Source organism: Sminthopsis crassicaudata, chromosome 3 (genome assembly GCF_048593235.1).
Source record: "Sminthopsis crassicaudata isolate SCR6 chromosome 3, ASM4859323v1, whole genome shotgun sequence".
Taxonomy (NCBI): domain Eukaryota; kingdom Metazoa; phylum Chordata; class Mammalia; order Dasyuromorphia; family Dasyuridae; genus Sminthopsis; species Sminthopsis crassicaudata.
In genome coordinates, this window is record NC_133619.1 from 225,115,608 (window position 1) to 225,143,393 (window position 27,786).

At 36.0% G+C, this 27,786-nt stretch overlaps 1 protein-coding gene across 22 annotated transcripts in view; it reads right to left on the bottom strand.

Annotated features, from left to right (window-relative positions):
- Positions 1-27,786, bottom strand: part of DTNB (dystrobrevin beta) — a 366,632-nt gene that overhangs the window by 41,038 nt on the left and 297,808 nt on the right. For 12 of the 22 annotated variants that reach the window (XM_074300075.1, XM_074300091.1, XM_074300083.1 and 9 more), the window contains one exon: positions 17,616-17,636. The exons of the other annotated variants lie outside the window; for them this stretch is intronic. In XM_074300075.1, coding sequence (XP_074156176.1) covers positions 17,616-17,636 — 21 coding nt within the window. The remainder of the gene's footprint in view (positions 1-17,615; positions 17,637-27,786) is intronic. 22 annotated transcript variants of the gene reach the window in all.

The window sequence follows — 27,786 nt, forward strand, 5'->3', positions numbered from 1 at the left end:
TTTTTAAACTAATAGAGGCATGCAAACAAGGAAATATGGAAATAATTGCCTTAAAATGCTATTTCCAACTTGCTATGGTGGATATGGCCCCTTTATGCTTGTGACCCATGAGAAATATATGTTTCTGCCAATTCTGAGAAGCTACATATTTACATATTGATGCCTTAAGTATCGCAAAAGCAATATATCTAATATGGAACTACTTGCCCTATTTTCCCCCACTCCTCCCCAAGCCTACCCTTCCTCCAAACTTCGCTGTCTCTTATGAGGACACTTGGCAGTCACAGAACCCCAAAAGTAGAGAATTGGAGATTTTGAAGATCAGAGTGGTCCTCAGCAGCCCTGTAATTCAGCCCATACATGAGAGGAATTCCAAACATGACATACCTCAATTAGTACTGCTCTAATTAGAAAATGTTTTCCTGACATTGGGCTTAAATTTGTTTCTTTGCACTTCCATCTATTATTATTCTTGGCTCTATCTTCTGGGGTGAAAGAGAATAAGTCTAGTTAGTCCCTTTTCTAAATTATGGTTCTTTATTTGAAAGCCACTATCATATATCCCAGAAGTCTTTTCTTTTTCAGGGCAGACATGCTAGATTCCTTCAAATGACATGGACTCTACGTCCTTCAATATCTTGGCTGATCTCTTCTGAACATTTCTCACCTTTTCAGTGCCATTCTTTAAATGTCTCATGCTTCCTAAAACTGAATAAGATGCTAAAGATGAGGTCTGATGAGGGATTATCACTTCCCTATTCCTGGAAGCTATAGCTCTCTCAACACAGCCCAAAAGTACCTTAACTCTTTTAATTGCCACATGACACTGTTGACTGAAATCAAGCTTGTAGTTAACTAAGGCCCTCATACTTTTTTCAGAACTGCTGCCTAACCATTCATCCTCCCCCTATTCCCACCACCATTCTGCCAGTCTTTTACTAATGAAGCTCTTGCTTGGTTTCCAATTTCTTTGCCAAATGCTTCAAACACTGGTTGACTCTGTACCTATTATTAGACTTCTAGTAAACAACTGGGTTGACTGCAAATTTGTTAGGAAATTTCAACTGGGCCTTCATGGCAGCAAGGCAATCATTTTATAAGTGATTCATTATCTCACTCATCACAGCAGTTATTCTGAAGCTTTCCCCTCTTCAAGGATCCCTAGCATCCCTTTCCCCTAACTGTCTCAGCTGAGGATCTTGCCTCATATTTCAGAATAAAAATTAAGGCTATTTGCAAAAAGCTCTCTCTTTCCTCCCCCTCCACCCCCACCATTGCATCTCATATTACTCAGATGTCTTTTCTCATTATCTTGGTCTTCATCTCTGTTTCACATGAAGTGGTGTTTCTCTTTGCCAAAGCAAACCCTTCTCTGGGCACCCTTGATCCCATCCCCTTCTGTTTTCTCAGGCAGATTGTTCTAGTTTCTCACTAATCTTCAATGTCTCCTTATCTATTAGTAGGCTGTCTCCTGGCTGCCTTTGTGCTGGTTGTCCTCCACACCTAGATTGTTTTTCCTCCTCACCTCTACCTCTTGGCTTTCTCGAGACTCAGTGCGCGCCTTACCTCCTGCAAGTGTCCCTTCTGATATTCCCACTTAGTGCCTTCTCTCTGAGATGCTCTCTATGCTACCTTCTCTTTGGGATTTAGAGTCTATAGCTCTTATATGAAGATAGTTGTTTATACTTTATTATAGACCTCCCCCTTTAGAATGTCAATTCCTTATTTTTGCCTTTCATTGGATCCTCAGTCCTTAATCATTGGCACACTTTAAGGCTTAAAAATACAATTTGACTGATGGAATAAAGAAAAAATGAAGTTAATCTAACATGATGACTTACTCTTGCTGAAGAAGCCATGATGACTCTTTGTAACTGTCACTATGGTTGGTAGATTCTGCCACCATCACCACCCTTCTTTTAAAAAATCAGTGCTTTTGCCTTTCTTTGATCTTGTAATATCTCTCCTGTCTTCCATGTCAAAAAACATCACATAGGGTAGCTAAGCAATCACACTGGCCTATTCTTTCTGGATTTGATATGATTCACCTGGGCCAAGTTACTTGAATCAGTCATGTACAAGATGTTCACTTACTACTTCATTACTTATTTTGGATATTTACTCCCTGCTACTTATTTTTTGTACTTTTATTTCCCGAGCAAAAATCATTCTCCTTGGCAGAGAAAACAGAAATAAAAAAAGAACTAGGCAGTTCTGCTTTCTTTTTTGTTGTCAGTTATCATCATCCTATCAATCCCAAAAGTCCTGTCTTTTTTTTTTTAATGGTGGAATATATGATGGTGGCTTTCAAGTATTTAAAAAACCATAATTTAGAAAAGGAACTAGACTTATTCTCTTTCACCCCAGAAGATAGAATCAAGAATAACACTAGCTTGACGCACAAAGAAACAAATTTAAGTCCAATGTCAGGAAAAATGGCTGCTGAGGACCACTCTGATCCTCAAAATCTCCAATTCTCTACTTTTGTGGTTCTGTGACTTCCAAGTGTCCTCAAAAGAGACAGGGAAGTTTGGAGGAGAGATGAGCTTGGGGAGGAGTGGGGGGAAATAATGCAAGTAGTTCCATATTAGATATGTTGCTTTTGAGATACTTAAGGCATCAATGTGTAAACATGTAGCTTCTCAGAGTTGGCAGAAACATATATTTCTCATGGGTCACAAGGCATAAAGGGGCCATATTCACCATAGCAAGTTGGAAATAACACTTTAAGGCAATTATTTCCATGTTTCCTTGTTTGTATGCTTCTATTAATTTAAAAAAATAATTGAGCATACATGTTATATGCCTTTCAAAATACACCTAAGAATTGAAATAATTTTGCCATAATTATAGCAAAATAAACAAAAAAGCCCAATCCTTACTTCTATCTTTACCTTCTCTCACCAGCCTCACTTCAATTCTGATTTTTAGCATTCCTGACAGTTTTATAGGATTCATCATACTCTCATATTAATTCTCCATTTCTTGGTCTGACTTCCATCTTCTGTACTTTTATTAAATACATTGACTTCCTTATATACCACCACTGGTATGTTTGGCTATATCCTCTTTTTCCTCTACACTAGAATTATTTTCTTCTGTATCTTCTGAATTTCATTCTTGGGCAACTTTTGACTGCCCTAACCTGACTCCTCTGCAGCTTTGTAGTCCATTGGATTCTACCTAAATTTTCTCTGAAATTCTGAACATGTGCTTTCCTCCAAATCTGGGATGCATGACAGACTGATTTTATACTTGTTTCTTCTTTCCTTTTATCACAAATTCCATGAGACAGTGGTCTCTGCTCCCTGGAAATTTTCATAATTTTAATCTAGCAAACAGTCCCTCTCTTTTAGTGAAAATCTGATCCAGAATTTCTCCTTATCATTAAAGTGAATCAAGAAGTTATTAGCTGCTCTGCTTTTTGGAGAGAGACAGATAGACACATGGAAGGAGGGGACATGTGGACAGACACAGGGAAAGACAGAGGGAGATGAAGAAGGAGATGGAAAAGTTCCAGTAGGTAAAATGTTTAGATATAACTGAAATTCCTTCTCACTATTCGATCATGCCTCAATTCCAGGGTTGTGATCTACTTCCCAAACTGCTCTTTCCACACTTGTAGTATATTATAATGACAAAACTGAATGAATTTATTAATATAAAATTTAATATAATTTATATATAACATATATATAATTAATATAAAATTATCTGTATTCTCATTATCTAGCTTATTTTGAGAGTCATATTGAGAAATACGTTTCAATGACGTTTCTTCCAGCACATTACAGTGATAATTTTAAGATCAAATCTACCACCTTGCATATAATTTCTACTTCCTTTTATATCAGTCACCTACTTTTGCAAATTTTGATGTCTTACTTACTTCACTCAACTCCCCCATTATATACTCATTCATTTTCCAAGACTTCTCTATTCTACTTTTACAACTTATTTCACATCTATGCCCTTTTCTCTACTCACATAGTCTCTGTCTTCTCACTTTTACTGCATCTTGCCTAGATTAGGAAAGTCTACTTGCCTAACTAATTAAAATAGTCTCCTAATTTGCCTCCACACTTCTGGTTCCCTACCTAGTTAATTTTTTCCACACAATTGCCAAAGTGATTTTCTGCTACTGTGACCCATTGCTTCTTCTCCAGCTCCCACCCTGGGGCCTAAAATTGTTTTTATGTAAATTTTTATTTTATTTTTATTGAAATGGAATGGTCTTTTCCCATATACTGATTCCAAAAACATTATCTAAGAAGTGAAACTGGATGGAGAGGATGTGAAGCTTTAAGAAAGAATAGATGAAGGCATGGTTTCAAGTCAGGACTTCCCAATCTCCTTGGATATTGTAGAAAATGCCCCCCAAAAACGGTCTATAAGAAGTGCTAACTTAGAAAGATGGTGACAACACTAATTAATTTCCCCAAATGGAAATATACCATCACCATCATCACCATTCCAAGCATAAAGAGATATCCAAGGGAGCCATACCCACTCCTGGGCACATAAACTGGGAGAGACATTTGAGTTTTGCTGCAATCTAATTTTCAGATGAATAAATATGTGTCATATGTGTCAAAGATGGGATTTTGAAACTATATCTTTAACTTTCCATGCCTTTCATGACTTAAGTCTCCCTCTTTTGGTCTTCTCAAATCTTATTCCCACACTGGCCTCCTTACCATTCCTTAAACACACTCCCATCTCTCCACTCCACTCCCAGCATTTTTACTCTGTCCCTCAGGTTTGGATTGTTTTTCTTTGCCTTTATCTCTTGTCTCCCTTCAAAATCCAATTAAAATTCCTCCTTCAAAAATCCTTCCTTCTGGAAAGGGACCCATATATGCAAAAATGTTTGTGGCAGCCCTTTTCATAGTGGATAGAAACTGGAAAATGAATACCTATCAATTGGAGAAAGGCTGAATAAATTGTGGTATGTAAATGCTATATAAGAAATGACCAGCAGGATGAATACAGAGAGACTTGGAGAGACTTACATGAACTGATGCTAAGTGAAATGAGCAGAACCAGGAGATCATTATGTACTTCAACAACAATACTACATGATGATCAGTTCTGATGGACGTGGCCTTCTTCAACAATGAAAGGATCCACATTAGTTCCAATTGATTTGTAATTAGCAGTACCAGCTACACCCAGAGAAAGAAGATGGGAAATGAATATGGACCACAACATAACATTCCCATTCTTTCTGCTATTGTTTGCTTGCATTTTTGTTTTTTTCTTCTCAGGTTATTTTTACCTTCTTTCTAAATCCAATCTTTCTTGTGCAACAAGATAACTGTATAAATATGTATACATATATTGTATTTAACATATACTTTAACATATTTAACATGTATGGGACTATCTGCCATTTAGGGAAGGGGGTGGAGGGAAGGAAGGGAAAAGTTGGAACAGAAGTTTTTGCAAGGGTCAATGTTGAAAAATTATCCATGCATATGTTTTGTATATAAAAAATTATAATAAAAAAAAAAAGGAAAAAATACAAAAATCCTTCCTTCTGTTGATCATTCCCCTGTTTATCCTGCTTTTGGTTTTAGTGGTAGCTAGGCAGCTCAATGGATAGAGTATGGGGCTAAAGTCAGGAAGACCCCTTTTCCTGAGTTCAAATCTGGCCTCAGACACTTACTGGCTGTGTGATCCTGAGCAAACCACTTAACCCCATTTATTTCAGCTTCTTCATCTACTAAAAAATAGCTAGAGAAGGAAATCTTAAGCCATTCTAGTCTTTTTGCCAAGGAAACTCCAAATGAAGTCACAAAGAATAAGAATGTCTGAAATGACTGACAACAAATGAGTTTGTCTGTATATAGTTGGCTGAAAGTTGTCTCCTCAAATAGACTGTGAGGTCCTCAAGCTCAGGGGCATCTTTTGCCTTTCTTTGTATCCTCAGTTCTTAGCATAGGAGCAGGCATATAACAGGGGCCTAATAAATAATTACCTTTAGGTATTATCTAGTTCAAATCCCCTAACTGCACAGAGAAACAGTTAATGGCAGAGCCAAGATGACCAACATGATGTTTTCCTACTTAGCACCAATTTCTCCATTTCTCTTCTCAACCCCAAACTGCACTTCAGATATCCCCAGAAAAATGGGAGTCAACTCTCAAACCTACAAGTTCTGAAACATGAATTCAGTCAATGATACCCAAAACAGGTTTTCCCAAAGACAATCATGTAGAGGTGAAATTGTACTGTCCAGTGGCTCTGTAGGGACCTGTCACTACTCTAAATTCATCTACTATTACATGGAATTTAAAAAACTTTTCCAGTATCCTTAAAAACAAACACACTCCTTAAAAAAAGAGCTAAGCTTCCAGTGCTGGACTTTTGTAACATTTCCAAACTGTTTTTCATGGGTCTGTAGGACACAGCTGGTGTGGGAAGTCTGTTAGCCTGAGCTGGCCTGAAATTCCCCTATGTTCTTGGCCTACGTACAGTTTTGTTAGGACTTTGTAAACTGTATCAATGTAGGTGAAGTTTTCATGACTGAATTGACTTACTTACAGCTGAGCCAACCCTTCAAGGTTCATAGTTTGAAGTGGAAATTTTTGTTTGTTTGTTTGTTTGTTTTTTGCAGGTAGGGAAGATTTCTTTGAAGGACTATAAGGTTAATTTGACAACTTCACAGGTTTTGCTTTTTTTTTTCCCCCCCGAGGATCATTTCACATGCCATTTTAGAAACGGGAAGGACTTTAGATACCATCCAATTCAACCCTTTCATTTTATAGATGAGGATACTGGAGTGAAAAGAGCAGGAAATGACTTTTCTAAGATCACACATATTCTAAATGATATAGTCTGGATCCCAGCAGAGTAAGCATTTCAGCAAGGAATCCTCATTTCTGAGTCAGGAGATAGGAAACTTGTTCTGAACAAGGAAATAGGTGTTTTGTGAGAGAAAAACCTCTTGGTCTGGATTCTGGATCTTGTTTCAAAGCTTGGTTGCCCATTAGGTTCAACATGAAGGGAAGGACTTGGCACTCCTTTCACTCCTTTGTAAGACCTGATTTTCATCAGATTCCCATCAGATATTCCTATAATCTCTGATCCTTGTAATCCAGGAAATGGGCTGTTGTGTTAAAATTGTTTTTCCTGGACTTGCTGGGGATTTTGTCATGCAGGTAGTCCAAAAACTGAAGCTCAGGCTCCCAGCCCCAAACTCTGACCTGATAGGAAGGCTAGCGTAACAGGGCTTTGAGTTTTTGATGATGAAGCTTTACCATAACTAGGTATTTCCAGACTCTCCTGAATGGACTTTGGCACATGTACATTCCAATTCTCCTTCCTGCTCCCCTTTAATTCTTGTTTGGAACCAATAATCCAAATTAACTTGACTATTTCTAGAAAGGAATACTCAAATCAATTGTCCAATGTTTCTTTCAGCAACCCAGTGACTTCCAGCCTAAAACATTCCTCCTTTGTCCCACAATTCTTTCTAATTATTATTTTTTTCCTGTTAGAATGTAAATGCCTTACTGGCAGGGATTACATTGCTTTTTGTATTTGTATCTGTGCCTAGTACGGTGCCTGGGACATAGCAAGTATTTGATAAACGCCTTTTCATTTAACATGGCTCCAGGGTATCTCTAGTATATAGTTATATCTAGTATTCATAATTCTCCCTTTCAGTCACTTCCAGGGTCTGCATACACAACGTTCCATCTTTCTCCGAACCTTTGCAAAGGCACTTCTCTCAGGTTTCTACTCCTCACCTTTGCCTCTTAGCATCTCCAGCTTCCTTTAGAACAGCTCAGTTATCCCCACCTTGACAAAACAATCTCACCAACTGTTTGTTCCCTTTCTTCTATGAAATTATTTTATACTAATCTGTACAAACTTTTTTTTATGAAGGAGAAGTCCTGTGAAAGACTTTACAAGTTCTGACAAGTCTTACAAAAGACTTTACAACTCTGGAAGGGCTGATCAGTGGGAGAAGAATGGGATGGAAATGATACTACTTAAAAGAAAAAAAAATAAACAACTAGATATCATCAGAGCAACTTAGAACCTTTTAAGGAGGCTCTGGAATTGAAATTTCCCTACTCCTTCAAACTATGGATCTTTGTGTCCCCCTCGGGGAAGTTTTAGGTCCAAGTGAGTGTCCTAGATTCCTGCCCTGACCCTCCCCCCACTCCCACCTTAGGCTGGGATTGGTTCCACAAAAGGCCCCAAAGCAGTTGCTAGACAACAAATGACCTATCCTTGGAGTTGGTTTTGTTTACAGCAGTTACTTGTTAAGAGTTGGCATGAAGCCACAGTTAAGGCGGCTCTGGAGGGGCAGCTAAGGTGACTCTCTCCCTGGACTGCCTCTAATATTAAAGTTACCCTTCCACACCTTTTATCACTGGGGCATTGACATAGCAGCCTTACTGGTAAAAAACAAACAAAAAACCCCAACTACCAACTGACAGCTTCTTTAGGACTGGCATTCATTAGCAGGGATTTAAGAGAATTTAAAATGCAAGATGGCTAATATATTTGAACTACACTATCACCCTTTCTAACCTAACAGACACCTATGACTAGATCCAGTCTATCAGGTAAGGAAGCTTCTTGATTAACTTGCGCTGGGAAACTCTGCCTGGCAACAAATTGTTAATCTTGAAAAGCAACACGATCCTGGAACTCACCCTGAGTAGATTCTATAGCTTAGTGGAAGAGGAGTCAAAATGTTCTGGTTCAAATCATGCCTCAGATTCTCTGATTGCTGTGTGAGCCTGGTATCTTCCTCCAGGTTTAGGAATAATAGTAATAATTAATAATAATGGCAATAATGAACCAATAGTTTAGTTTAGTATAAGGAAACATGAAGCATACAACACATCTGTAAAGGAAGTCAGCTTTATTGAGGAGATACAATATAAATGTAGACCATTATTACCACAGATGTGTTATTCTAGAGCTGGAATCAATGTCATGAACTAAAAGAACTATGGAAGCTCTTTCAGTAAAGGGTCACATATTTAATTCTTAGTCAAGGCAGAGCTGAGAAAAGGGGCTGGCTGCTGGAGCAAAGCCATGCAGAGAGTGCCAAGGAATCTTTCCCTCTTGCCAAAATGGTCTTTGGCTTAGGATAACAGAGATAAGCCAGAGAAAGGCATCGTGGAAACAGCTGATGATGTGTCTTAGAATACTTAGACGAGTATAGGGAAGAAAAGTGGGAGATAGGAGGCTGGATGAATGCTGCCTGAAAGAGCTTTATTAAGCTTGTTGGCAAGGAAATCAAGACAGAGGATTTTTAAGGTACATAAGAAGACAGTCAACAAGATCTTAGGGTAACTTTATATCTGAAAAAAATGGCTTTCTATAAGAAATGGAAGGGCAGAGACTAGGATCACACAATTATAGAATTTTAGAATTAAAAGGGATTTCAGTAATCCCTTAGTCTCTCTCTTCATAAATATAGGTATTGAGTCCTAGAGTGAATAAATAACTTGCTTGGATCAAGATACTGAAGTAAAAATAAGGTCCAATCAATGGGTCAATACTGAGGCAACTGATTTAAGTCTTAATTAAGATAATTCATTGATGGATATAGGCTAAGGCAGAGAAATACTATAGAGAGTATTGAGCTGGACAAAGGGTAACTCTCCCTCTTACTCAGATCTTGTTGGGAAAGAATATAAGACAAAGTTCCTCTCCTTTGTTTCTGACTTTTTGTTTGGCTTTTTTTTTCCTTTTGGAATGATTTTTACTTCTCATTTCTACTTGTTAAAGTTTCTTTCTTATAATAACTGTACACTGGTGATAAGAAATTTGAAGGGGTTTCCATATTTCCTGACATTGTCTACTTTTCTGTTTTTTGGAACACCCATAATGGCTTGACAGGAAGTAACTCATTAGCACAGGTGTTGATATACTTGACCTAGAGATCAACCAGAGTCTGAGGGCTGTGCCACAACTGCAAAGCAACTGTAGTGTGGTCATCTATACTAAGTCATGGTCAGCCACAACCACATTCTAATATTTTTCATTTGAAATTCTATTGTATGCAAACTTTTCAATCCATTTCCATTATAATTATTATTGCTTGGATTCTTTTAAATTCATGTCTGGATTACTAAAATAATCCACTAGATTCCCAATTTCTTCTTTGAATCTCCCCATCCATTCTTGCAATGTGAGATTTCATCAGTAGAGGCCCTCTACCAATATAGCATGAACAAACCCTTTTACAATTTATATCTTTATGAGTTCTGTGACCAAAAAATGTCTTAGTGGCTCACTTTCTTGCGATGGACATTTTCATAGTTAACTAGTTTGGGATTTAAAAGACAGAAACACATTTTTCAATATTATCTTGTGCTCTGTTGAATAAAGGGTCACTTCAGACTTCTGTAGAAGATGCTGTATGATATTGCTAGCCCAATTCATATTCAACTGTTTCTATTCCCTACTGTTAATCCCAATTCACATTTCTCTAATTGTATTTTCTACTACATACCAATCAACATCCTCTACTCTAGTCAGGAATGTCTTATCGGTCTTGAATTTGTTAATGTTGACTCCCTGGGCTGAAGCTTGTGGAAGTCAATACACATACACTCTGGAAACTATGATGAACTTAGCAAATGTCAGCTATTATTATTCCTTTCCTCTTCACCTAACCAAATCCAATTTATCCTTCATTGCTGAGCTCCAGATTAATGATATATTAAGGCAAAAATGACAAATGAGGCAGGCCGGGCCTGGCAGCTTTACTATGCAGAAGGAATCTGGCAAGACAGTGCAGATCAGTAAGACTATAGGGTCAAGTATTTGTGGAAATTAAAGTATAGAACAAGTGAGTACAAAAATTCAGGCATAACACATCAAATCCAGGAAAGTTTTAGAATCTTGGAGATCAGTCAGTTATTACAAGTGATAACAGTTCTTATTCTAGATCAGAGATAATTTTTTTCCTTGTAATTATAATGTTTACTCAGTGTGGTCTGCGTTGGTCCATAAGTATTTGATTATAGCTAAGAGGTGGTCAGAGTGAACTCTGTCCTAGATAAATACAGGGGAAGAAGTATTTGAATCAATAGAACTGGAATATCTCCCATTCCAGTGAGAGGGGGAGATATTCTCAAATACAAGCTTATTGGGATTATTAATTATATATAACTTCTATAGCCTCCACACTAGTGTTGAGAATGAAGTTATCCTATGGGCTCCCATGATCAGTCTTCTATTCATATCCCACTTATTCTATCAATCTATTGGATACCCTTGGATTTACCTGGCCACCAAGAAAAAATTGGACACACTTGGATTATCTAGAGGGAGGAAGGAAATAAGCATTTATCAGGGATCTACTATGTGCCAGGCTATGTGCTAAATGCTTTACAAATATTATCTGATATGATCTTCACAATAATCCCAGATAGCAACTACTCTTCTTAGCCCCATTTTATAGTTGAGGAACATGAGGCAGACAAAGGTGAAGTGATTTGCCTAGAATCACAATGCTTATTAAGTGCTGAAGATGGATCTGAATGCAGATCCTCCTGACTCCAGGTCCAGTGATCTATCCAGCACACTACCTTGTTCAAGTGTTAAAGAACAATTTAGCCGAAGAAGGAAGTTTCTGAGAAATATGATATTAATATTGTATTAAGAATACTACTACTAATATCCTATTGGTACTTCAGACTTGTGAAGTACTTTACAAACACTATCTCTCATTCTGTCTTTACGTCCACCTCAAGAAGTTGGTGCTATTATCCAAATTGTACAAATTAAGTGACTTCCCTATGGCCATACAGCTATTGAGTGTTTGAGGAAGGAATTAAGTCTATCTCCCTCTGACTTTAAGAAACCAATGTTTCTTCCATTATACCATTCATTATATGAAGGAACCTTGAACAAGTTTGGGAAAGCAAGCTGAAGACAAAAGAAGAATCTAAATAACAGAAAAGGGACTGTGTCGTTGGTGACTGAGTTTTGTAAAAGTGTGATTGTTCCAGCAATGCTCGAGATATACTTGGGCCTTATATCCTACAAGAGGCCCTTGTACCTGGCACGCTCACCATGACTGATGTGCCTGGTCTTTGAGAACTTGATTAGCCTTCTGGATCATGTACTGGCTCATATAAAAACTGTGGAGGCTGGCAAAGATTTTTACATAGTGGGGTTCTTGGTATAGAAGGGCCCAGCAAGGAATACTATGACAATTTGGGAATTAAATAAGAAAGAAATGGCATTTCCCTTACTGTTAGTGTAAACTATTACTGTATTTTAAAAGTGTGTAAGAGTTTGTAAAACTGCAAGCAGGGTCGCAGTTAAAAAGTACCCGAGCCAGGATTTAAACCCAGGGGAACACTTAAAGAATGACTCATCCATATGAGGACATAGGGAAGTGGGGGGGGAGGCAAAGAAAGGTGTGAAATATTCATTGGTCTCGGGGGTGTCTGTTATCCCAAAACATGTTTGGGTGTGTTCTAGTCAGGAAGAAGAAAAATATTCAAATATCTTCTGGTCAGGCAACCATGAAGTTACTGAGTGAATCTCTAAACACATTATTGACAGTCTTAAAAGGAATCAAGACATGGCATAACCTAAAAGCCATCACTTCATAATAAAAAGGTCCATATCTAAGTCCAAATATAGTTTTTCTACTTGTTTCTCTTACGTCTTTTAACTGGAATGCAAGCTCTTCATAGATCCAGTTTCAGTGTAATTTAGTATTAAAAAGCACAGCTCTTAAAGTTCTTGGTTTGATTCCATGTAACAACACTTATTATGTAGCTCTGATTAAGTTGCAAATTCTCAATTCCCTTATCTATAAAATGGAGATATTACCTTGAAGAGCTCTGTAAATTGTAAAAGATTACATGACCTTTTATTATTTTGATTATAAGTCACTGATCTCTTTACAGACATCTAAAAATCACTGGTATGACAGCAACTAGATTCTTATTTTTAATGATATATTGAATGAGTTCTCCACCTTTTTGTGAGGCAGAGAGAAAAAGAAAGAGAGAGGAGGGAGGAAAGGGAAAAGGAAAAGGAGAGAAAGAGGGAAACGGAAAGGAAAAAGGAGATACAGAAGGAAAGGGAAACAGCCCTTTACAACAGGAAGAGACAGAAGGACAGAACCAGACCCTAACACAAGATGTAGTTCTTGTTCTTTAGGAATACATACTCTTATTCAGAAAGTAAAACAAACACAGTATAAGATGATGAATCTCAAGTTGCTATTGTAACCATGTCAATAAAATTCAATCATTTCTGTTTTTACAAAAATCAGAGGCATGTTTCCTTTGCAAGAACTTCAACTTTTTTTTCTAACTATAGATTACCCTGGCTTTGATAGGTCAATGTTTGCCTTATCTTGTTAGGAACCAGGCCTTTAGGCCATTATTATAGAGTTTCTTTGTTATAGCCATACTGGCTAACGATTTCCATTCCATCAGATGCTTAGACGCAGATAATTAGTGAGTCTTTTGTTTTATTTTGTGAGGAATCAGGCTTCTATGATACTTCTTGCAGTTTCCTTGACATACTCCTTGACAAGTCTCCCTCTTCCCCACTTTTCCAGTTCCCCTTTATATTTTATCTCCCTCCATTATCATATAAGTTTCTTATCTTTGGATCTTCAGGGCTTAATAGAGTGACTGGCACATTTTTGTTTGTTCAGTTGTTTTCGGTGATGCCTCCATTACTCTGTGTAGCCCACATCCCCTGTGATCCTCCATGACTCCATTTAAGGTTTCCTTGGCAGAAAAAATGCTATTCCTTCTTTAGCTTATTTAACAGATGAAGAGGGCAAAGTGACTTGCTCAGAGTCACACAGCTAATAAGTGTCTGAATCTAGATTTAAACTCAGGATCATGAGTCTTTCTGGTTCCTAGCCTAGCACTCTATCCACTTTGCTACCTACTTTCCCAGAGCTGCCAGAGTACCTAGCTATTTAGATATTTCAACTATTCATTCATCCATCCATCCATCCATCCATCCATCCATCCATCCATCCATCCATCCATCCATCATCATTATCTATCTATCTATTTATCCATCTATCATCATCATCATCATCATTATCTTCTTTATCTTCTTTCTATCTATCCATCTATCCATCTATCCATCCATCTATCTATCTATCTATCTATCTATCTATCTATCTATCTATCTATCTAATCTATCTAATCTATCTATCTACACTACATGTTGATTTGGTGCTTCCTATTCTTAGCAAGCAGAAAAAAAGGCAGAAAGCAAATACCTTCAGAAGTAGGATTAGGTATCTTAAGTTATCATCTGTTCCTGAGTGGGGCCCTCTTGCTTAATCCCTCTGCTCTCTTACACTATGGACTTTGTCCAATTCTTTCCTCCTCCAGTTGACTTTTTGGACTTGCCCTTTTGCCTGAAATGCAGACTATGCCTTATCTTTCCAGCTCTGTCTGCTACTCTGGCACTTGACTTCAGTTTGCCTGACCTCTGCCATGTGCTAGCCCTCATCTATTTTGCTAGACTCCCTGCTCTTATTCCTTCCCTTATTGAGCTCAGTTAACACAAAATGGGGGTTAGTCATTTACAGGAAGCTTCCCAGGAATAACTCATTTTACATTGTGATTTGGAGATAACTACTGATGAAGATTGTGTTGCCAGGAAGCAACCACCCTAAAATGTAACTAATGAAAGATAAATTTTGTCATGAGATTTTTAATGACAGAAGCATCTGGTGCCTAGTAAGGATTTTTTTTTAAAGCGAACTGAGACCTTTCTCTCTCTCTCTGCTGCTCCAAATGCTTTTTAGACATCACAAACTGGATGTCCAGCAGATTTCTTAAACTCCACACGTCTAAAACTAACCTCATTACCTTTCCTCCCAAACTCTGTCCCCTTCCAAACTTCCCTATGACTGTCAAGGGCGACACCATCCTCGGAGGCACCCAGGGTCATCTCTGTCTCCCCACTATCTGTAGCCCCCCATATTCAATCAGTTGCCAAGTCTTGTTGATTTCATTGTTGCAACAGCTCTCAAACACACTCCCTCTTCTCCTTTGATATTGCCATTACTCTGGTGCAGCCTCATGTCTAAACCATTGTAGTGGATTGCTGAAAATTTGGGGGAAGTGGTCTTGCTTCTAAGTCTCTCCCTACTCTAAAACATCCTCTATTCAATAACTAAAGTAATTTTCATAAGATAAGAGTCTGACTAGGTAACTCCCCTACTCCCTAAATGTCATTGGCTCCCTATCACTTTTCAAAATCATATACAAAATTCACTGGCATTCCACTTTTGTATACTTTATACTTCCCTTCCCCCTTCCTTTTTGATCCATTGTCACTGGCTTTCTTGCTGTTTCCCAAACAATCACTTTATCTACTGGCTACTGGTCTCCCAAATCTGGACTGCTCTCCCTTGTCTCTACCTCCTGGCTTTACTAGGTTTCTTCACATCTCAGCTAAAATCTCACCTTCTCCAGGACGCCTTCCTAGTCCCTCTTCATTCTAGTGTATTCTCTCTGTTGATTATTTCTTACTAATTCTGCATATAGCTTGTTTGCACACACTTGTCTCCCATTAGATTGTCTTTTGCCTTTCTTTTCATGCTTAGCACTTAGCGCAGTGCCTGGCACATAGTAGGTACTTAATAAGAGCTCATTTACTGACTTATTTGTGTCAGTGAGCACTGGACAAGAGAAAGACTAATCTGGTTTCAAATGATGAATATCAGTTCTTTAGCCAAAAACATTCCTAACTTGTGGCATAGCAACATTCCAACCTATCTACAAATATCTTTTTTGGCAATGTCCCATTTAATTTAACCACAAAGTAAATTTATCCTTCATAATTTAGTTTCCAAGTGGGCCTACCCACCTGAGCAGATTGACTTGAAACTGGTTTTCCCAGCTAGGCATATCACATCCTCCATTATAAAATAATAAATAACTATTATGATTTCTTTGTTGATTTTGATTTGGTTAAGATGAATAAAACCCAAGTTCCTAGATGAGACTGATAAAATCTAGTTCCTGGATTTTAAAGACATGGTCCCAAGTGGTGGTAACCCCATCAAGGCCCAACTATATAGAGAAGCCCTTTTAGAAACGGCCAATCGGCTTTACCCTCAATTTGAATACGTAGGTATAGAAAAAATTTAAAATAAAGAACTATCAGTTAAAATAGAAGTGTCACAACTGGACACAACTAAAAAACAATGCATAATAATGATGATGATAATGAAAAGTGCTGGGAACTTCTTGGCTATGTGTTGATTTCAATTGGCTTACAGAAAATTCTTTTAATTGAACTGTTAAAATCAACAAACAAAATACCATATGCAGCTCTGAGAAAGTCTCCATATTAAGACACAAGTCCTAATGTCCCATGACATTCTCACCTTTAAATCCAACCCCCAAAGGTTTGGGTATCAGAGACAGGTGTGAGGGGTCTTAAGCACATCAAGCTCTGGACGAAAGGAAGGGAGATCTAATGTCTGAGACTTGTAAAGTTGCTACAGATGTCCTCTCTGTCTATGGTTCATTTTCTCTTTTTAATTCTTAATCAGTCTCTTTCTTCTTCCATTTTACTTGCTATCCTCACCCAATTTTAGCCCTTATCCCTTCTTTTACTTTTTCTTCCTTAAATCAGCTTTTTATGCATCCTTCTTTCTTTCACCATCTTTTTTTCTCCCTCTGGCCAAAATATGGAACTGATACCTATTTTAAAAAACCATTATCTTTATCAAATAGTTTCATATTACCAACTTAACTCTAAAAAGTAAATAAACTGAGCAATCTTTATTTTCCTTTCTCTCAGAAAATTAAGTCTCAAACTAAGTTTCTGTATAGTCAGTGTTCCTCAGGGAATAAAAGGTCTCTTCACTACTCCTGCGCTGTAATATTTCATTTCAGAAAAGCAAAACAACTCCCTCTGGAGTAGAGCTCAAGTATAACATTAGCTGAAGGATTCTTAGCAGGCAAACTGGTTAGACAGCAGATTAAAAATTAGCTTTCATTAGGTAACAAATTCTACCAGTGAAGTTGGGGCAGTTAGAGAAATCTGATTGATTCTGTGGAATGACACAGACAAAACTAAGGTTATTTAAAGTAATAATTTTTATACACATATTTGTCCTTAGAAAAAAATGTTTAGATTTAAGATTGCCCTTACCTGCCTCCATCTTCCCATCAAACCTATGAAAGCTTTTTCAAGCAGATATAGTCACTCCAGAGACAAGGAGCAGTGTATGCCTCATTCTGTTATTTGGTGACCATGAGCTCAAAATCATATTCACATCCCAGCCCATCATGCATAATCAAATGCACATATACATACATGACAAACATGAACTTGTGGACACAAACTGAGCAAGCTTAGGTTTCTCATTAGAACATGCTTTACTGGGTGGACGCTGGAAAGCCTTCACTTGGAATTGTGAAAAGCTCTGGAATACCTTTTAGGCCATATCACAAAAGCCTTGGGAAAAAAAACAAAATAAAAACTAAGTCCTTATGTAAATCCATTTTAACCAGTTGAGTTATGGATGAGAAGTAGGAATGGAGTATGCCAACTGGAAGGGAGAGGAATGAGCATGCAAAAAGAGCAAAGGTCAAATGGTGCTTGCATTGACATCCACTTACTGCCTGCTTTTGTTCTTCTTCCTATAGGTGTTGGCCATGAAAAAAAAAAGAGGCAGAGGGAGAAAGGGAATAAGTTAATAGCAACTCTGAAAGATAACCCATTCACATAAATATTTGGCAGAAGTGACTGTAAGAACCAGGCACCTCAGAAAATAAGCAACAGAGAGGTAGATCGAGAGGTAAATCAAGTTCACTTTTTCCTGTCTTGCCAAACAAATCAATAACAGTAGCTGGAAAGGATTGAAGGGAACATTAATTCAAATAACTAATTTTATAGGTGAGGAAACAAACACCTAGAAATATTCTATGACTTGGTTAATGTCACAGTTGATTATTGACAAAAACTAAGACTGGAACCTAGGTCTCTTCCCATTCTATAAGAAGCTGCTTCTGAGGTGAGTTGGATTTTGACATCACTCTCTAAATATTTTACCTCAATTGCCAAACCAGCTTATTGCTCACTCTCATTTTGCTATATTTAGGTTGACTCCCTTACCTAATCTTGAATGTCTTTCTCCCCCTTATTTATTAATTCTGTACTTTCTTCAGGACCCAACTGAAGACTCATCTTTTCCAGTAACTTTTTCTTGACTAACGTTCAATTCCTCAGATAGTCTAGCAAGATCCTAACTGAACAAATGATTATCCAATAGTAGAGAGATAATGTGCTGCTGTGCTTAAATAGCCAACCAGCTGCTCTCTATGCCTGTGAAGTGGCAACTTATCTTTAGCACCAACTAGTGAGTTGTCTAGGGCACTGAGGGTCACGTGGTACACATCAGAGGTAAGATCTGAACCAGCTTCTTCTTTTTTTTCCCTGAGGCTGGGGTTAAGTGACTTGCCCAGGGTCACACAGCTAGGAAGTGTTAAGTGTCTAAGGGCAGATTTGAACTCAGGTCCTCCTGACTTCAGGGCTGGTACTCTATCCCCTGCGCCCCCTACCTGCCCTGAACCAGCTTCTAATGACCCCAAGAATAGAACTCCTATTGAACATGCCAGGCTGCCTGTCTAACAATAAATTGAAATTTATATAATAATTTCAAGGTTTGTAAAGTTCTTTACATTTGCTTTATTTTATTCTCAAAACCAATCCTGTTTTAAAGAATTATTGGTGTATTTTTATAGATGAGGAGACTGAAACTATGTGCCTAAGGTCACATAGTAAATTCAAGGATGATGTACTTATCACTATACCTTCTGGGCTTCTCTGGTCAGGATGGAATAAGTATAGATATGGAGAAAATAATTTTCATTTTAACAGGAGAAACCCACAATCTGGAAGCTAAATTGACTTACTTAATCCAAAGAAAAAGACTTATTCTGAGTTACACTCCTAGAGGCTTCTAGATGAGATTGTAACTAACAATCCCATGTAACTAAGGTTATGGGAAACTTAACACATAGCAATAACCTCAACTTAGAGGAAGAGAGGCAAAGATGGTGTTAATAACTAGCTTATAATGAAAAGAATGAGAATGAGAGTCTGATACATCTTCCTTTCAACTTTGGTATCTCTGGAATCATTTGAAAGAGAAATTAGGACCACAGAAATATTTTCTAGTTGGCAGGAAGTGAGATCTTTTACTGAGATCGACGGATGGGGATGATTTTCATATCATAAAAGGTCGAGAAGTCTTTGTACTTGGAAAATATTTTTCCTCCATGTAATCACACCACACTGTGGGGATATTTCAATTCATTACTCCCTCCAATAAGGGGTCATAAGAGGAATTATCTAACCACTTTCCAAATCATGATATCATTTCCCAGACCATTCAAGTTCAGCTCTCATATACGGATTAGAATTGGACATAGAGAAATGCAATGATAGACTGAAATTACTCCTGAGGATAGAAGATCAGAATATAATTCTCCAAAGCTGTTCTTTGGGTTCCTTCCTACTTCTATGCTCAGAACTATACTTGTTTGGATTCTAAATAATAAGCCCTGTTGAGTCAACAGAACGTGGAAATAACATTCCCACATGCCAGTGTACCCAAAATTTTAAACTTGCACCATTAGGTGAAATGACTATAATTATTATGTTGAATGACAAGCATGAAGCCATGATGTAAAATTTGAGAGGATATATGTGTGAGCAGAGGAAGGAGGAGCACATAGAGTAGGGGAGGTGTTTAAAGGCAGAAATTCCAATATACCTGGGAGAGCCTGACAGGAAATCTCTGTAACATTTTTTTTTTTCAAGGAAGCTGAATTTCACTCACAAAATTCATTTTTCTTTTTCAGTACAGGCAGCAATGTTCTTATCCATTAAGAGATTACACTTAGAATTTCTTTGTTAGCAATTAGTTTTTAGGATCAATAAACACAAAATAACAGTAACAGGTCATTTAAACATAGCAGATATAGTAACACTTTTTTTTTTTGTAAATTCAAATCGGGAATTACTTATAATTGTCAAAAAACACCTAAAATATCTTTGCCACTTTTAATTAGGGTGTTCTATAAAATACCCAGAAGCAATGGCACTGCTAAGGTGATTGTTTGTACAGTCTATTTCAGTATAACAGGTATACAGTTTGGCTGTTGATTTACATTTTGCATCTCCAGTCCTTATGACCTCTTCCCCTATTCCAATCTTCTTTTCTTTGAGTGTCTCTGGTGAAGAGATGTTGATCCACGATTAATATTTCTAGCTGATCTTATTCCCTTCTATCTTCTCTAGCAGAATACCTGCACAATTATTCCTTGAAATTTAAATATTTTCTTATTTACTTCTCATTCCCTGCTGTCTTGCAAATATGCTTTGGTTTCTTTTAACCCTTAAAAACACTCACTTAACCTTTCCATCCTCTATTTTTCCTCCTTTTCACAGCCTAACTCCAAAAAAGTAGACATACTTGTTGCTTTCACTTCCTCATCTCACTCTCATAATCCAACTATTTAAAATTTGTCTGAATCTATTTAAAATTTGAGTGACTTCATTACTCAGTTGAATATAATCTCTTTAATGTTACAGATGATCTCAATTGTCACATCTGATGGCTCAACAATCATGTATGCAGGTTTTTTCAAGACCCAAGGAGGTAGTTCACCTAGGCCAGATGGCTTGAGTTCATCAAAGGCAGGATGTTGTTCTCTTTTTTTCTACTTATTCATCAATTTTCTAAAAGTAATTTTTGTTTTCAAAATTTTTTGTTTTGTTTCAGTGTCAAAGGCAATATCCCTTATAGAGAACAGAAATAAAATAAGAATTGAAAAGATGATCCTTCCCTCTATTGGTTATCTTCCTTCTCATTCACTTCAAGCAAAGGTTTTGTCTCTTCTTAGATTCTCCTTTTTCTCCCAAAAGAACAAACAAATATTTTGTTGTTGTTGTTGTCCTATCTTTATTAGTCTCAGCTGAGTTTTATCACTTTTTTACAGACTATAGCACATTCTATATTCATCTTCTGTTACCTGGCTATGTTTCCATCTTGTGGACATTTTTTTAAAAAAAAAATCTAAGTTTTCTATGTTTCCATATTAGTGTCTTCAGACAAATCCTATTTTTTCCCTCCTCAATGAATTGTTTCTCTTATGTCTCCAGAATTTCATTCTTGAGGAGATGCCATACCTCTTGGGCTGTCTTCCCTTGAAGCATTTTAGCTTTTAAGATATTAGTTTTACATTGAACTCTTTGAAATCTGCTTTCTTGAAGTGTGGGTTCTATGTCACACTTGGCTTGGATTTTTTTTTCTCCTCTGTAACAAACTCTAGAAGGGAATGCTTATCTCTCCCCCCCCCCAAATTCTCATAAATTCTACCCTCAATAAGTAGTTATTTTCTGTTAGTGAATCCAGACCCAAAATAGAAATTCCCTTCAGTTTTATTATGGCAAAGTACAACCTAACATAAAAGGGTATTTGTTATTTGGAATTAAGAAATTTATTATCCGTATCAAGACAGTTGTCTTACTTCTTTATCCCTTACTCTTCTGTAAGGGAATAATGATAGAATCCCACCTCACATATTCTTCACTTTCTCACCAACACGTTATTGTGAGGATCATGCTAGGCACAGGGAAAATGCTATATGGATATTAACTGTTTTAAATTTTCTCTTTAATTAGATGTAATTGCTTCATACTTGCTACGTTTATAGGGTTTTTAGATGTGACTGTACATAATGCCAGTGGTAATGAGATGAGTGATTTTCTGTGTAATTTGGAAGTGAATTCACCTAAAATGAGGTCAGCTGAATTGGTAATGGATTTGTTTCAAATTTTAAATAATAATATTGTTTAGAATATTGTTACATTTCTAAAATTTTCTTATATTGTGTAATTTGTTGTACAACTGTATCAGCTATGTTGTGAAAAAAATCTTATAATCTAGATGTTTTTAGATTAAGAATTGCACTATTTTAAAAACAAAATGAGTTAGGAAGCTCTTACATAATTCTATCAGCCCTGTTGATCACATGTTGGTAATATTCTGGAGTATAATTTAAAAACCTGGAAGTTTGCTTATATTAAAAGGAAGTTTCACCTAAAGATGTCTGGTTATTATTAGGAATGTTATAATGTTGTTAACTAAATAATGTTTTAATTATTTACACAGATATTTTAAAAGGAAAATTGATAATTATACAAAGAAAAGTGCTTGTAAAATCTCCTTTGTAAATCTATATGTATTCTTAGAATCATCTAGTTATAAATTCTTAATCCTGTGCAAGAGTTTGCTATATTGTTGAATTTCTACTGAGTAAATGGGATGCAAAAATAGGAATTCTTGCATAAAATGGAAGTGAAAATTTCAAGTCCACTTATAATGTAGAATTAGTTTCATTTAAAGTTATTTGTCTATCACTTACGGAGATTATACACATTTTGAAAGAACTTAGTCTTAAACTCCATTTAAAAAAAATTTTAATAGTTTTTATTTATCAGATATATGCATGGGTAATTTTATAACATTGACAATTGCCAAACCTTTTGATCCAATTTTTCCCCTCCCCCCATGGCAGGTTGATCAATACATGTTAAATATGTTAGAGTATAAATTAAATACTATATATGTATACATGTCCAAAAATAAACTCCACTCTTAAAGATTAATTTTGCTTTAAGGGGTGAATACAAAATATCTTTAGAGAGGGACATATGTATCAGTGTAAATTTGGAGGTTTGTTTTTTCTAGTGAACTATTATATATTCACTATATATGTGGGATTCTAAAATGTAATTATTTTTCTTAATTTCTAGTGATATATTTAAAGAAAAAAGGAAGAAAAAGATATTGAGTAAATTTTTTAAAGGCCCAGCAAACTTGGTTATTGTGATAAAGCTAACTTAATTGAGTATAATATTCTTTTTGGCTTAAAAAAAAACTTAATCCCCTTCCCACCATAAATACTTTTGATAAGAAAAGTGACACTATGAATTTTGTGATGATTGAGAATTTATTTTTAGTTTAATGGTACTTTTTGGGATTTATGTTATTTAACGACATTTTATACCAATTTAGTCTTAATAAATTGAATTTTGAAAATTTATTTTTGCTTTAAGGTTGAAAAAGAGAGAGGTATCTATAATTTTAGAGGTTTCCAACTAATTTCCTTCATAAAAGTTTAGTGGTTATTCCTTTTAACATCAAAATAAATTTTAAGCTTCCTTTTTTCCCCCTCTTTTTTCTTTTTTAGAAAGAGATACTTTTGGGAAGAAATTTAAGAAAAGAAATTCTTCTGAAAATTTTTTTTATAAAATTCTTTTGAATTTTTTTAGGTTTAATAAATTTTCATTTTTAAGCTAATTTATTGCAATAATAATTTGATGTTGATGACAATATCAATGTAATTAGTAAGACTTTAGGACCCTGAATATTTTTGGAGTTTCATTCTTAGGTTTGCTGTATCCTTGGATAGTCCTTAAATGGTCACTTTCAGAGAAAGTCAGTAGTCAGCAATTCAATGGAAGCAACATCTAAGATCTAAATCTAGTGAATCTAGAATCTATCTGTCTCTGGAAATAATATAGGGAGGCTACCTTGAAAAGGTTAAGATAAACTTTTTTTCATTTATTTTTCCAAATAAGAAATCTGTCCAGCAAGATGCTAGGCTACTTATGGTGATATAGATCCTGAGAACAAGTTTTGATGCTATTATAACCATGTCCCTGCTTATAGTTTTCCTAGCCAATTTCTCTTATGCAAAATTAAATCTATTAGATATTAGATGGATACTAAAGCATCTAAATTATTGTACTAAACTTAAAGTAGGAAAGATCTTGTTGTTTTGATCTGCATTTGTTGTCATTCAATGGCCTAAGCAAGAGTTAAATTAGTGTTCAAACTTGTCATATATATAGAATTCAATTCCTGAAGCATCTCATTCTTTCAGAATGATATGAGTATAATTAGACAAAGGTAAACAAGATTATGAAACAAAGATGTACATTAAGTCGTGAGGTTAAAGTCAGGAACCTCTTTTGTTTCTGTTTTAAGCAACAGGATTTCAGTATAGACAGTTAGGTTAGTGAGGAGTAATAACTTATGATCTTTCTTGAATCCCCTTAATGGAAAAACTGATTTTACTTATGTTTCTTATGGGATTAGAACATGTGTAGAAACGCATGCAAACTACTTAAGAGTCATCTTAAAGATGTTCCTATTGTTTAGAGGTATTACAAGGCAGCAGCTTGTGTTTATGTCCATGTGCACATCCTTAATATATGAATATATTTTACTATAGACAGTATTTCATATGATCTGTTCTCTGTTAACATTTTGGGATTATCATATTTATGCATCCCATCCCAAGTCTTTTGATGTTTGTTATTAAGAATCTTTTTTCCCCCTCTGCTGCAAATGGGATTAAGTGACTTGCCCAGGGTCACACAGCTAGGAAGTGTTAAGTGTCTGAGGCCTCCTGAACTCAGCTCCTCCTGATTTCAGGGCTAGTGCTCTATCCACTGCACCACCTAGCTGCCCCCCTTGTTACAAAGAATCTTAAAACAATATCATTTGTATAATATTGAACTTAAGGATGAATATCATGAGTACAAATTAAAATAAGACGTGATTTTTCATGATGAATCTTTTACTGCTACTAATGTGAGATTATAGTCAATACTAATTATCTAGAATATGTGATTCTTGAGATCTGAATCTTCTTGATGCTCTGATTACTGGAACTTGCCATTTAACTGATTATTATGTTATTTTGAATCTGACTCCAAGTACAATCATCAAGAAATGCTGTTGAAAAAAGATTATGCGATGATCAATTCTGATGGATGTAGCTCTTTTCACCAATGATGAAATTCAGGCCAATTCTAATAGATTTGTGATGAAGAGAGCCAAATTTATTCAGAGAGAGAAATGTGGGGACTGAATGTGGATTGAAATATAGTACTTTCACCTTTTTTGTTGTTTGCTTGCTTTTTGTTTTCTTTCTATTTTTTTTCCTTTTTGATATGTTTTTTTTTCCTTGTGCATCAAGATAAATGTAGAAATATGTATATTAGAACTGCATATATTTAACATATATTGGATTACTTGCTGTCTGGGAGAGGGCATAAGGGAAGGGAGGGAGAAAAAAATTTGGAACATAAGGTTATTAAAGGGTGAATGTTAAAAACTACCTTTGTATGTATTTTGAAAATAAAAAGCTAAAAATAATGTAATAATTAAAAAAAAGAAATTTTGTTCAGTCAATGATCCATCATAGCAGCAACCCATGAGGTTTTAAATGCATAGACTGCATAGACTATTGAAAAGGCTGAGAGAAACTATTGACATGGGCTGAGAACTCAAATTTTCCTAAAATGATATTTCTTAAATGAAAAATATTCCACCTGGCTAACCTTAAACCTGGCTCAAAGTAACTAGCTATCTGCTTAACATTTGCCTGGAATTGATGACAAGATAAAGGAACCATTTCCCTTATGTTTTTATTCTTCTTTTATGGAAAATTTCTATAATTATGTCAGATGATCAGCACGAACCCAGTGTTAAATCTTATTCTTATAGGCTAATACTGAAGTACATCTAAGTTATTATAAGATATAAGATTTGAGTTATTTGGCCTAGAATTTTAGTCCTTTCTATATTCTAAATAGCTAATTAAGTATTTAATCTTGACATCTGTTACTAGCCATACATTCCTGTGCAAGTTTAATTTCTTACAATGGTATGAGGTTACCTGGGCAAATAAGGCAAAAAATTGTGAAACCAGGAAATAATTCTGTTATTTAATGAAGTTAATATCGTCACCACCTCAGTTCTATTTTAAGAAAAAAAAGAAAATCACTTAGTGATTAGATTTTAGTTTTCCTAGAAAAAGAATGGCTTGTGGTCTATCTTATAAATACTTTAAAGAGATGTCTACTTTTACTAGGGGCTATTCATTTGAACATAGCTAAAAGTTGGAAATGTTTTGATTATAAATAACTTCCTTGCTATGCATTTTAAAAACTGATTACTCAATGTATTAATGCATCTCATCCTTGACTCTTTTGTTACCATTGAAGTTGATCTCGCAACTTTTAAATGAATTCATTTTTGTATAAGAGTACCTCTTCTTATAAAAAGGAAAAGGAAATAATTAAAAGCAACAACAACAACAACAATAATTTGCTGGGGCATTTGCCCTGTCCATGGCTTCCCACGATGAATAATCTCAATTGATGCTGATGAAGACATTCTCCTCTCAGTGTTAACCCTTCTGCATCTCTCTCTCTCTGTCAGGATTTCTCTGCTAGACTTCTCTGTCAGGACCTTGACACTGAGGAAGTCAGCCTCCTAGCAAAAGCTGACTTCTCAGTGCCAATAATTTTTTTGCCAGTCTAACTTTTTAGGTTTGTGAATTCTTTTTATGAAGGACCTGCACCGACCAGAAAGCATTTCCACAACTCTCTGCACTGCCACTAACTTCATCAGTGTAAATACAGAATTTGGATTGTGGGTCACACACAGGTCAAAGCTGTATTTGCTTATTAATATATATTTTATATCTTTTTCCTTCTACCTCCAATTAGAATGTAAGTTCCTAGAGGGCATGGTCTGTTTCATTTTTCTCTTTGTAGTCTCAGTGCTTTGTATGTAATGATGTTTGATACATGTTTGTTGAATTACACTGAATGAAATACAAGCAAACTATGCATCAATAAAGACAAAATATATTTTTGAAAAGAAAATTAGGATTATTTAGAAGTGATTTTTTTGTTGAACTAGAGGATATTTTTTCCCCGTAAGAGAACATCCATAAAATTTTAACAGAAATCAGTAAAGAAAATTATTTCTTATATACTCTTGGAACGGCATCTAATGAAGAAATTAGACCAGATAACTAGTTAGTACAGATGAAAGTCAATATTACTTTTCTTAGAAATCTGTCCACTAAAGAAATGAGATTTGTACACTATTAAAAGAATAAAAATTTCTTTTTGCATCTAGTATATAGTATGATCTATTCTATATTGCCTCTACAGATCATAAAAAAGGAGTTAAAATCTGATTCTATATCTAGACCCTATTCCCTTCTTTCTAACGAAGGATTAATTAAACCTTTTCAGGACCTCAGAGCAAGAGTAGCAGCCTGAATGCTTGGCATTTGGACCAATACAATTGGTGGTATTTAAAATAATGGTGCTTGTTCTCACAAAATATACAGGAGGGTGAATGTGGACCTATGACCAAGAGGTAGTAACTCAAGGCCTATATTAGAGCAAGCAATTAATCTAAAAGGATCTAATCTAGGCTACCCAGTTAGAGATGAGGATAAATAATTTCTCCTGGAATAAAAAAAAATCACTCTGGGACACCTAGGCATTTGTGGTTAAATAATAACTGAGATTAACTCTCGAATTGCTTAATAGGGAGACAATGGGTAGATTTGACCACAATCTTCTGTTCTCAGACTGTACTAGTGCTGAGTCCACATGAAGCTATTATGAAGCAAGGCTGTCAAAGCCCTTGTGGCTCCAAATTATCAGATAAGCAAAATACATTTATAGGTATATGTAACCCAAACTGTGATACTTTAAGCTGGCTAAAGTACAAGTTAGGATTAAGTGACTTGCCCAGGGTCACGTAGCTAGGAAGTGTTAAGGGTCTGAGACTACATTTGATCTCAGGTCCTCCTGACTTCAGGGCTGGGGCTCTATCCACTGCGCCACCTAGCTGCCCAGACATCCCTATTTTTGAGATGACATTTTAGTGCTTGCTTCAGA